A 13,326-nucleotide genomic window follows, 5' to 3' on the forward strand; every position below is an offset into this window, starting at 1 on the left:
CTCTGAGTTTGACTGTGCTTATCACTTCTTAAATTTCATTGATCTTTTTCCTGTTTAATATGAAATGTTGCTTTTATATTTATTTTAAAATTTTATTTTAAAATTTATTTATTTTAATTTTTTTTTTTTGCTGAGAAATGAGTATTAAATGAACAAGAAAAAAGGTAAAAATTAAATTTGTAAGGCAGAAGTCTAATGAATTGAAGTTTCAATGATAAACACGTGGGAAAAAGATAATTTGTCCTTGATCCATAGATAATGTTTGGGAATAAAACAATAAACTTTGTTGGAATTTGAATACATTTTATTGAACTTACAGTGTGCCATCTTATTAGAAGTTGAATGAGATTCAACTGAAAAAAAAATAAAAGAGCAGAAAAATGGTATTTTCAATCAGTGAGAAATTGTCTTAGAACACTGAAATGTTTAAGAAAAACAATTAAGTTATTGTAGTATAGATATTAATGAAATTGTCTTAACGTCTATATGTTCTCTATGGAGACTGTTAAAAAATATTTGAGATAGAGTTATTAAAATGGTGCTTAGGTTTTTTTCCTAGGACTGCCACTCATTTTAGTTTTTAATTAGCAAAAGTCTGATATTATTTAGCAAAGGGAACTTTTTCGTTATTTAAAACATGAAGCATATAGGATAAGGCAGATCAGCAATCAAGAACTGACATCTAAATGCTATACAGCTATCCCTCTCTGTGTCGTGTTTGGCCAGTGAAGATGTAACTTGAATTGTGCTCATTAGTGACTTGAGAAACTGTGGCTTGCAGAGGAGATGACCTGTCTGGTAGCATGGGAATTTATCACACTTCATTCAGACTAGAAACCAGAGTAAGTTATGAGTCTTGGGCATTTTGGTATCTCCATGAAGAAAGCATTTTTTGGTATCAAAGATGAGCTACACTTCACAATTTTTCTCTAAGAGCACGCTCACAAATCATTCTAGCAGAGGGTAAATTCTCTTATGCATAAGAAACATTTTCTATTATATATTAATTTATAAATAAGTGATCAACACTGCAGTAACTTTCAGGTACTCGGGAGCTAGCAGCAGAAAATGAAAATGATAGCTGGTAAAGAACCAGTCCACAGGGAGACTGTAGTGAATAAGATTAGAAAAATACATCTTCCTTAGGATCAATGTCAATATGTTTTCCTCTTCCTGACCTCCTTTTTCCATCCTCTCTGCCACCAGCTATAGCTGTTGACAGCCCTTGGGCTAAAGATGGCTTAAAGCTGCAGGTGGACAAGGAGCTTGTGCCTCAGAGCGTTGGGGAAGATAAGGAGCTCTGATTGACTTTAGAAAATGAATTCATGGTAGTTAAGATTAATGAACCTTTATGGAATGAGAGAGACCGGAGCACCTAGTCTGGGTCAATAGAATGACTATGGGTAATTGCTTCTTCACTGATTGTAGCCATAATGTGTCTGGCCATCATATGCAGAAATCTTCTGTTCTAATGGATAGAGATCTGCATGATGAGTTAATTCCTCTTTGGTGGTAGCGTTAATAATTTAGCACCATTATAGTTAATAATTTATCATTGTTTACTGCAAAGTGATCACATGCAGGCACATCTGATAGTATAACTGGCATCTTCCTGAAGGATATAGAAGGATTCACTGTCAGGGCTGTATGACTGTCATGGCATGTGAAGTGTAAAGAACTGTGGCACTTGGCAGTATGCTTCTAGAAGTGATAGTATTGATAAGAGGAAGCATTAACCCTAGTGTCTGTAGATAAGGCTATTTAAAGCTATTTATTTGTCCACTGGTAGACAAGGGAAAGGTGACCAATGTCATTTATCTGGACTTGAGCAAGGCCTTTGACATGGTCCCCCACCACATCCTTATCTCCAGATTGAAGGGATGTGGATTTGATGGGTGGACCACTCGGTGGATAAGAAACTGGTTGAAAGGCCACAGACAGAGGGTGGTCATCAATGGCTCTATGTCCAGGTGGAGGCCGGTAATGAGCAGCGTCCCCCAGGGCTCTGTCTTGGGACCGGTGCTCTTTAATGTCTTTATCAGTGACATCGATGACGGAATCGAGTGCATCCTCAGCAGCTTTGCTAGCTTGGCTGACAACACCAAGCTGAGTGGTGCAGTTGACACAGCAGAAGGATGCCATTCACGGGCCTCGAGAGAGAAAGGTGGGCCCAGGTGAACCTGATGAGGTTTAACACGGCAAAGTGCAGAGTTTTGCACTTGGGCTGGAGGAATCCCAGGCATCCCTACAGACTGGAAGGAGTGGTCCTTGAGAGCAGCCCTGTGGAGAAGGACCTGGGGGTCTTGATAGATGAAAAACTTAACATGAGCCAGCAGTGTGCCCTTGCGGCTTGGAAAGCAAATGGGATCCTGGGCTCCATCAGAAGAGGAGTGGCCAGCAGGGACAGGGAGGTGATTGATCCCCTCTACTCTGCTCTTGTGAGGCCCCATCTGGAGTACTGTGTCCAGGTCTGGAGCCCCCAGTACAAGAAAGACAGGGAACTGTTGGAGAGGGTCCAGAGGAGGGCCACAAAGATGATCAGGGGCTGCAGCACCTCCCCTATAAGGAAAAGGCTGAGGGAGCTGGGCTTGTTCAGCCTGGGGAAAAGAAGGCTGTGGGGTGACCTCATTGCAGCCTTTCAGTACCTAAAGGGAGCCTACAAACAGGAGGGGAATCAACTCTTTGAAAGGGTAGATAACTGCAGGACGAGGGGAAATGGTTTTAAGTTGAGGGAGGGGAAATTTAGTTTGGATGTCAGGGGGAAGTCCTTTACAGACGGAGTGGTGAGGTACTGGAACAGGCTGCCCAGAGAGGTTGTGGATGCCCCGTCCCTGGAGGTGTTCAAGGCCAGATTGGATGGGGCCCTGGGCAGCCTGGTCTAGTATTAAATGGGGAAGTAGGTGGCCCTGCGTGTGGCAGGGGGGTTGGAGATTCATGATCCTTGAGGTCCCTTCCAACCCTGGCCATTCTGTGATTCTGTGATTCTGTAAAGGGTTTGCAGCTTGTAAATGGGTGTGTATCTGGTATAACTGGACAACTGCCCATAGAACCACATTTTATTACAATTACAGTAAAAAATACAGTAAAAAAATACAGTTACAGTATAAGTTAATTTCCTGCATAGTATACAGCAAAATGGGACAAAACAATCTGAGCCTGGTCAAAGGGAGATATGTAAAACATGGACATAGTACCATAATCAATCCTACATGAGACTAATTAAATGAAGCAATTACTTTTAGTTATTTCACTAAAGTAACAAAGTTCTATATATAAGATAAAGTAAAATAAGTGAGAATAATTCTGTGTAGCATGGGGAAGTCAAATAAGTGATGGAAATTAAAAATATCTGCCTATTTTTGAAACAAAAGCTTTTCTGTTTGCAAATATTATTCCTGGAGAAATGAAGGAGACTCTGAACATTTATAGAAAGAGAATATCTGTAGAAAAAAAGGGCTCTTTTTAATATGAATTGAAGTCTGATTCATTGCTTCTGGATCAAATGAACACTTCTCATCATTTTGATAGGCATTTAGTGAAGGCTCGTGAGAAATATGGAAGCTTCACACTTCCCCAATAAAACTGTGAAGTCCAGAGAATAGCAATGTCAGAAAATCAATAAGACAAACTCAGTCAAGAAAAGTTGTAGGAAATTTTTGTTTATTTGTTGGTTTCTTTGTTTGCTGTCTAGAGTGGACAGACAGCACTTACAAAAGCAGCATTAAAATTTCAGAAGTATTATAAAGTGGAATGGAAGAAATTGTTCTTCCTATTTGCTGTGATTAGGAAAGGGGTGACAGGTCTAATGTGTCTCAAGGGCAGTTTAAGTTAGATAGTCTGAAAGTCTGCATGTTTGCTTTTAGAAATAACCAATGAAGTGACAAAACTCAAGCATCTGTCAAGGATGACAGATGGAAAGAGGATGGAAAGAGGAACTGTGACTGTGGAATGGACAAAGAAATGGATTTTTGGAGTTCAGTGCTCATAGGGGATGCTGAACAACAAAATTTTTTATTCTCATCATATCCTATGTAATCTAAACTTTTCACAAATTGCATGGAATTGAGTGAAAATGTTTATCAAATGCAATTTAAATAGGGATGTAGAAGGGAATAGTCAATATGAATAGCTTTGGGTTCTGTATAGGATATGATATTAATAGTATTATACATTTCGTGTGTAATGACTTGATTTTGTAGCCTCCTTTCCCTCCTCCATGGAAGTCCAGCTATCCATGACCCAAGATAATGCTACATAAGCCTCTCAGATTTCTGATGAAATCACCAGAATTTGTGGAAGAGCTGCAAAAGAAGTTAATAGAGTTATTAGAGTGGAATCCTTCGAGATAAGAACAGCAAAATCACAGACAAAGGTGAAATTGTTGAGATGGAGATAGGCAGCAATTCAAGGATTCGAGGGGGAAAAACTTATCATGAAAAGGGATAAAATATGAAGGGAAAAACAGGGATTTGGAAGATGGCAATTCAGCCACGCCACAGATCCATTCTAGAACAATGAAAACTAGTCCTACCCCACCTCACCAAGAACTTCCTGACAGTAAAGAGTTCTTTTGTTTTTTATTCAGGGCGTTGATTGTGCTAACACATAGTAGTTAACTTTTGTGTGCAGTAACTAATCAGTAACTGCTGTACATTTTGAAGTTGTGTGTATGCTGTTCTTTGTGTGTGGGAAAAGGGATCCATGCAAAGAGATTCATTGAGGAAGGCATGAAAATTCAAAGTCCTTGATTAATTAATTATACTGTTATGATTTTACCAGGCACATCAATGGCTGGGAAAATAGGAATTATCTTGTGGTTGAGCATATGAAACAGTTTCAGAAACATGAAATTATTATTTCCTGATTGTGCGACAGTTTTCTTCTTATAGGACAATTCTGATTGATAGAGCAGTGGCCAAGTTGGCAGAATTCCTGTACAGTTCCTGTATAAAATAGTAATCTTCTCCAGCAGTGATTATCAGGAGAGAGGATGCTAAAATGGAACATGACTTTCCTGAGTATCGTAATTCAGAGCTCATTCACAGCTGTTCTAACCTATTCTAGGGCTCAATGCCCTAGAATTTTTATAGAATTTCTGGGACACCTCCACCATTCCATCTACCTGCAGTATATTGGAAAATCCAAATCTCCATCTTTAAAGGAAAATAAAAGAAAAAATAATATGTCCTTTTTTTCTGATGATAATGCACAAAGGCTTTGAATTATTTGTTTCAGTTTCTTTTCTTTTCTCCCCTATTTTTATTGATAAACATTTAAAAAGGTTAGTATTTCTTGATATTATTACAAAATCTTTACAGAAGAAAATTTTTTAAAATGATCTTTAAAAGATAAATTTCTCCAAGAAAAGATAATAGGCCATCACGTGATAGTGTTTTGAATCTGGTTTCAAATTTAGATTAACTTTCTGTGTCAGTTGTCTGCTCCAAATCATATGTTAATTGGGTTTTCCCTTTGCTGGCCTGCCCCAGATACGAGGATACACTGCACCAATGCAAAATCTCTGAGATGGGAATCTCTCAACACAACTTCTCTTCTGGAAGCATAAGCAGTTGAAACTTCACCAGAAATCATAAGACTTATAATTTTTTATTTTTATTATTATTATTATTATTTTTGCTATTCTAGAAGTAAATTGACTATCAATTTATTCATAAAATATTAGACATTTTAATGCATAAAAGAGGTTTAAATAAATAAATTTAGGTAAGTTAATGTGTGAAAATAACCTGAGATAACTAATAGTGAGCTTCAATACAGGCTAATCTGGGTTTCCCAAATATCTGCAGTCAAAAAATTGCTATAACAAGAAGAATGTTACTGACAAGACTTGTGAACAATCTGGGAAAATGATCACTTAAAGAAGGATTTAACGCTTATCAGATTATTGTTACAGTACATTCTGTCATTGCAGTAGTGTGTCCAAGATGACTGAAATCCTGCATTTATATCATGTTTGAAAATAGAATCACAGCCTTAATTTAACCATTATGGGTCTCTCCAGGATATTTCGAGATCTGAATAGTCATCTTTCAAAAACCCCAAAAGTTCTTCTGCTCAAAATTCTAGATAATGGTTCATAAATATCATCCAGAACTTGTAAAATCAAAGTGGAAATTCTGTAAAATGGAAAACTTGTAAATGGAAATTGACTACTGCCTTAGTAAATAGAGAGTTGTGTAAACCTTGATAATATTTATAAGTATTTTCACATAGAAAAAATATTTGACAATGAAGGTTCTGAAAAAAAAGTAATATCCAAGAAGTATTGCTCTGTCTTGAATGAAACAACTTCCATGAAAGGAAATGGAGCACAGAAGCAGGTAGCCAACTGAGCTTCCCTTCCCTTGCCCGCTGGCAGTGCTGGGCCTGGTATACCCCGGGGTAGAGTTGGCCCTTTGGGCTGCCAGGGCACACTGCTACTGAAACAGATAATTCAAACTCCCAATTTAGTGTTGTCTACTTAGTACACAAGTCCTGCATCCAAATCATTGATAAAAACACTGAACAGAACTGGGCCTAAAATGGAGCCCTGCAAAACCCCACTAGTAACTGGTGTAACCCCATTACTACAAACCTTTCAGTACAACCCCTGAGCCAATTGCTCCCTCATCTCGTTATGTTTTTATCGAGCTGTATGCTGGACATTTTGCCCGGAAAGATATTGTGAGAAACAGTATCAAAACCTTGGATGAAATCCAAAAAGGTTACATCTACTGGCTTCCCTTGGTAGTTAGGTAAGGTTTTACAGCAGAAAAGAGATCTGGTGATCTTTTTCTAACCTCAAATTTTGTGCAATAATGATGCTATATCACTGAAAAGTCAAAGTATGGAAGCTCTAGAGAAATAAGCTAAGTAGATGTAAATTATGGTATTGCACAAAGCACGTCGACACATGAGTTAAAACCTAGAAATATTCCCATTAATTGTTGTGGATAGTAGTCTATACAGATATCTCAGGATGACCAGTCACCTCAGGCAATACTTTTATTTGCTAACCTTTGGCATTTTTTTGACTTATAGTTGCAAATTACATTTTCTAATGTAATCCTCAGTCTGATAAGTCTTTGCATTCCAAAACATTTTAAAAAGAACTTTTTTTTTTTCATGTTGAGGTTACAGATAATGCATGAATAAAAGGGACAAAACTGATATTATCAGATTATGTAAGTTTTGTTTGAACAAACTGGTGTGAAACTTACAGAGAAATTCTTAAAAATGTACTTGTTTTCTAGGACAGAGTTTTTTATTTGACTTTTTATACATTTCACCCATGTATAAGTGTTTAACATATCTATTTTCATAGATGTGCATTCAAAAATCAGAAGAATTCTACCTGAGAAAATTTCTGCTGACCAGAACTATTTCAAAGCTATTTTTAAAATTGTATCTGTAACTCATCTTGCTGTTCTGCAATTACTGAAATCAGAAAGAGTACACGCTAGCCTAGTTGCTAACAGGACATATATTGTCAAGTGCCCTTGATCACTTTAGGAGTTATCCTATCAAGGTGTATGAATATCTGAAGGGTGGGTGCAAAGAGGATGGGGCCAGGTTCCTTTCAGTGGTGCCCCGGGGGGACAAGAGGCAGCAGACACAGACCAGAGCACAGGAAGTTCCCCTTGAAGCCCAGGAGCAGTCTGTGCTGTGTGGGTGGTGGAGCACTGGCACAGGTACCCGGGGGCTGCGTGTGGGATCTGCTTTGGAGATATTGAGATGCTGCTTTGACATGGCCTGGGCACCAGCTCTGGGTGGTCCTGCTGCAGCAGGAGCTGGGCCATACGAACTTGAAGGTCTCTACCAACATCAGCCACGCTGTGACTCTGTAATTCTGTTAATCTACATTTTCCTTGCAGGTTATATTACTCCCTGGTTTAGGATTAGAAGAACGGGGAAAAAAAAAGATTAGCTCGCTCCTTTTGCGTTACTCAGTTTCATTCTCTCTGGGTGCTCAAGAATGGATTTACCTTCAAGTGTCACTGTTACCTGGAACATTTGGCACCATATGTGAGAAGGTAAGCAGGGATTTCTGGGAGGTTTAAGAGGCATAATTAGGCAGAGTTGTGAAGAAGTGACTATTCAGACTTATTTTCACAGGTGACCAGTTGTTAAATATTCCCTTTAGGAAAGGGAGGCAGGGTCCAAAGTGCATACACTTTACTCCCAGTGTAGATGAGGCAACGAGAGAGAAAAAAAAAAAAGAGTCAAAGCTGTTCATCATCTCTGTTTTGCATAAGAAGAACAAAGTCCACCCATACTGCTTGTCCTAGTCATATTAATCTGTTGATTTTTGAGTGATCTTTCAGAGCAGCAAACTAGAAGCAAACTGAGAACGACTTGCACGGTGAGTCAGTGCACTTCTTTTTAAACCTAAGATATTTTATTAAACTCACTAACATCTAAAACTCTAGATAGCTTCATTCTTTTCTAAATAAGCATATACTTTCTCTCTCTTTTTTTTTTTTTTTTTTAATTTATACTGAAGTACAGGCACTATGCTTCTATCATTCAAATGAGATTAACTGAAAGATCCACAGCTATCAAGTAGTTAAAACAAAAAAAATGTAGGCATTTGTAAGCAAATTCAAAACGTTTCTGCTTCTTTCAACAGGTTTATACTTGCCCTTTGCTAGGATTCACTTGAAAAGTGTGACATTAATAATTTTATTGATTTCAATAAGTATATTTTTCTGTCAAACAAGCGGTCATTGAAATTCCTGTCCTTTGCTTAAGAATTGTATGTCTTTCAGTATTATTTTACAGAGAACTATCCTAAATCAATTTAAAATGCATCCTGAAGATGAAAAGCAGAAGCGTACTGTCGATGGAAATGCATATGAGATCGCTACCTCCATCCAGGATCAAGATCCAGAAGACAAAAAGTATATATTCTTAGACACTGTAAACATGTTCTTTATGGAAGCATATAAGATTACATTATCTTAGTTTATATTTTTTTGAATTTCATATTTTAATTTATTTTAATGAGGTAGCCTAAGAGCAGAAAGCACAGCTTATCATTAGCATTCATTGACACTTTCATTTGGTGCAGAAGGATGATGGAAGCTCTTTTTCTATTAAACACAGTATTGACTATCATTTATTGAAAAGCAATTCCAAAAATAGAGTGAAGTTATAACAGGCATTTGGATATGATATCATCAGACAAAAAATGTGTTAAAAGTAAAAGTATGTCAGGGAATTGATGTTTTTCATACTTTTAATTTATTCTATTCCCCCTGCATGAGAACATCTAATTCTATAAGTTGTCTTCCTTTTTCCTGATTTGAAATCTATATAACACTTCAGTTCACAACTTCCCTGATTGGAAAGGAGAACCATGAGCCCCTCTTGGGGGTGTTGTAGCCTTGAGATAGGAGAACTGTGAAGGCCTTGATTTGAATTTATAGTAGTCAGGAGCTGATGCTATTTACATACCTGGAGGCTTAAATACAAACATCCAAGAATTCCTAATAAATCACATTTGTTTTACACAGGTTTGTTTCCCATAAAATCATTTCTTAATTATATTTTAACTGAATAGTATTAATACATTGCATTATTATTTTTGTGAAATATTCTTGGGTTTTAAATGCACTAAAACTATCACATCTCTTAAGGAAGGAAAAGAAGAAGAAAGGGGAAAAGCCTAAAATGGTCAGCCCGTTAGCACTGGTAAGATTTGTGCTATACATATATATGTGTACATATTTTTACATGCATGCACATTTTAAAGTTTAATATTTTAAATGCTTAAAATAATGTTATGAGTACTACACATATGGTCTTGTCTCTACCAAGCACTATGATATTACAGAACATACAGAATTGAATATACTGTGGCAACCAAGCAGTTCTCTGGTGGAAGTGATTGTATTACAGAAATGATCTTACTTCTGTTATGCATGCTTAGCTTTCCCATAGGAAGTTATCATGCTAAATTTGTGCTCAGTTTGTTTTTATAATAAGTTATGATTTCCATGTTCTTTTGTTTCTTCCAACAAAATGAAAATGGAGTCCTTACATCTAAGACTACAAATGTCATCCTGTCCTCTAAATTACCTGAGTTATATTCCAATCACATATATCTGACCCATTACTCATTAGGCTGTCACAGGAGTTGGCAATAAAGGGTACAACCGTGGCTCACATTAAACTTAAAATTAAAAATTGGACAATAAAAGTTCTTAAAGTTCCAGAAAACTTAAATTTTCTTTATATTTCAAAATAACTTGTTAATGTTTAATCGAAGTAAATCCCAGATACTCTATTAGTAAACTGAAATATTCTATATTTTGTGGATGTGGTGTGTATACAAAGCAAGAATCATATAGAAATTACTAATTATAAAGCTATAGCCCAACGTTTTGGCCAGTGACCCAGTTCTGCTTTGCTGGACCAGTTTGCGCTTGTACAATTGCAATAACAATGTAATTTAAATCAATACAGCTAGAATAATGAAGAATCCATTCAATGGCCTTCTAGATGCTGCCTAGAGCGTTCTGGGAGGGACCTTTTTCTGCTATCCAGAGGTACCTGGACAGGCTCTGAGACATGGGCCCATGCCAACCTCATGAAGTTCAACAAGGCCAAGTGCAGGGTCCTGCATCTGGGTCAGGGCAACCTCAAGCACAGATACAGGTTGGGTGGAGAATGGCTTGAGAGCAGCCCTGAGGAGAAGTGTCAGTTGATGAGAGATTCAACATGAGCTGTTGAATCTCTCATGGCCGTGTGTGCTTGTAGCCCAGAGGGCCAATCATATCCTGGGTCACAACAAGAGAAGTGTGACCAGCAGGTCGAGGGAGGTGATTCTGCCCCTCTACTCTGCTCTCATGAGACCCCACCTGGAGTACTGTGTCCAGTTCTGGAGCTCGCAGCACAAGAAGGAAGGACATGGAGCTGTTGAGCAGGTCCAGAGGAGGGCCATGAAGATGGCGCCTCCCTATGAGGACAGGCTGAGAAAGCCTGGAACTCTTCAGCCTGGAGAGGAGAAGGCTGCAAGGAGACCTGATAGCGACCATCCAGTCGCTGAAAGGGGCCTCTAGAAAAGCTGGGGAGGGACTTTTTATAAGGGCAGGTAGTGACAGGATGAGAGGAAATGGCTTTAAACTAGAAGAAGGTAGATTTAGACTGGATATCAGAAGGAAGCTCTTTAATGCGAGGGTGGTGAGGCACAGGAGCAGGATGCCCAGAGAGACTGTAGGTGCCCCCTTCCTGGAAGCATTCCAGGCCTGGCTGGATGGGGCCATGAGCAGCCTAGTCTAGAGGAAGATGTCCCCTCCTGTAGCAGGGCGGTTGGAACTAGATGATCTTCCAGGTCCCTTCCAACCCAAACCATCATTCTATAAAAGAAGAGCTGTTGAGTTAAATAGCAAGAGGTATTTAGGAATTCAGTCAGCTTTGATAATATGTATGGTACATTAGGAATAATTTTTCCAACTCTATAATAATGAATTTATGATAAAAATAATTGCTGCCTTAATTATCACAATGCTGTTAAAATTTTCTATATTCTGAATTTCAAATGACAAAATTCAAGAGAACAAATGGCATTGATTTTATGTGGCGTCTATGCCCTTTGTTGATGTTTTGTTATATTGATAAATTTAAATAGTACAGACCTCTGGATTGGAAAGTTCATTATATAGAAGTTCTTATATTACAATAATTTATTTCTATACATGTAAGTTGTTTTGTAAATTTGTAAAAGTGGATAAAGTTGTAGCTCCGTGAAAACTAGGTATACAATTCATAGCTTTTTCTTGACTTTCATGATATTGTAGTCATAACATTGTGTTAATGTTCTAGTACCTCAATGAAAATGAATTTCTCTTCTTGTTCACAGTTTCGATACTCCAGCTGCACAGACAAATTATTAATGATATTTGGCTCTCTCTTGGCAATAGCCCATGGAAGCAGTCTCCCTATAGCAATGATAATTTTTGGTGACATGACTGATAGTTTTGTTACTTTTGATGACAGAAATTTTACAGGTAAAAATACATCTTGTGCAAAGAACAATGACTCATATTTAGAAAACAGCTGGGGGAAATTGAGCATCTTGACTTGTAATATTGATGTCAGCAAAACCAACTTGCTAACATACTACGTTGTAAATTAGTAACTGTTCTGTTTGATCCAACAGAAAAAATACTATCATAAATGAAAATATTCATTTTTTCTTTTTTCAAGAAAATAAGACTCATTTGCTCAATAGCCTTCTTTGCTAAATCAGAAGTACAAAATAAAAGAGAGAGTGGTAGGCGTGCACTGAATGATACCAAAGTGAGGAGTGATACTTCCACTTTGGTATCAACTCACTCCTGGATCAAATTTGGTTGTCCTCTGAAATCAAATGTTAGATGTTAAACTTGTGAACAGTCTTGTTGCCTGGAATATTCCATTAAAAACATATATATTAACCATTTAAATATATCTCTATGGTGATACAGAATAATCACACGTGACTATTGTCTGTCCTGCATCAATTTTTATTTTTATTATTATTCTGTAAGACAGAAATATGGCATGCTCTTTTTTTTTTTTTTTTTTTTTTTTTTTGCATTATACAAATGCCCTCTATTTGCAGAAAGAAAAGAAATAAAATAAGAAGATAATGAATATTGCTGAAAATCATGCAGGGAAATGAATTTGTTTAAACTTGTTCTATCAAAATTATTTACTCTTTTTTCCTTTCTAAGGAAATCCTTCTCTAATGAATTCCTCTTCAGAGATTCTTCACAAGCTGGAAGAAGAGATGACAAGGTAATTAGAAATTGTCGTTTCCTCTTTTTTTTCTTTTCTTTTTTTTTTTTTTTTTTGTCATAGCATTTCTCGCTAAGATGTTCTTCTTCCGCATATGTATTGCATACTTGAAACAGCATAAAGTCAATGGTTGTTCAGAATAATGTATGCAACTAAAGATTTGCATATGAGATTACTGAAGACACTGGGAGGTTTGTGAACATCCACAACCATTCCTAAAAAATTCTGTGATCTTTTACTCTCCTCCATCCAGTCCCCTTTTCAGTGGTGCTCTGTGTTTTGATGCTTCATCGTTTTCTTCCTTTCTCTTTCCCTTCCTCTGAATTTATAAGCAGTGTTTTTTATGCTGAAAAATTAACTGAATGTCATTCATCAATTCCTTCAGCTATGTTGTTTCATAGATAAAAAGCAGAATTAAAATTGCCAGATAGTTTCCTGCCAAAGCACAAAGTTCAGCTAAAATGTCTGGACTAAGAAAACACAGGCTTGGATTAAATGCAACTTTAAACCTAGCATTTGAGACATGTCAATAGCAGAAGACAA

General features: G+C 37.2%; 1 protein-coding gene across 5 annotated transcripts in view; it reads left to right on the top strand.

The window, feature by feature from the left end:
* LOC116243229 (ATP-dependent translocase ABCB1-like) overlaps nt 1-13,326 on the top strand; it is a 52,014-nt gene that overhangs the window by 9,965 nt on the left and 28,723 nt on the right. For 2 of the 5 annotated variants that reach the window (XM_090142858.1, XM_090142857.1), the window contains exons 2-6: nt 7,875-8,362; nt 8,769-8,900; nt 9,639-9,693; nt 11,864-12,011; nt 12,720-12,783. In XM_090142858.1, the coding sequence (XP_089998984.1) occupies nt 8,806-8,900; nt 9,639-9,693; nt 11,864-12,011; nt 12,720-12,783 (362 nt within the window). In that variant the 5' untranslated portion in view covers nt 7,875-8,362; nt 8,769-8,805. The remainder of the gene's footprint in view (nt 1-7,874; nt 8,363-8,768; nt 8,901-9,638; nt 9,694-11,863; nt 12,012-12,719; nt 12,784-13,326) is intronic. The other 3 variants (XM_090142859.1, XM_090142860.1, XM_090142861.1) reach the window with 3 other exon arrangements.

The sequence above is a fragment of the Phasianus colchicus genome, chromosome 6 (assembly GCF_987193195.1).
Source record: "Phasianus colchicus chromosome 6, bPhaCol1.hap1.1, whole genome shotgun sequence".
Classification (NCBI taxonomy): domain Eukaryota; kingdom Metazoa; phylum Chordata; class Aves; order Galliformes; family Phasianidae; genus Phasianus; species Phasianus colchicus.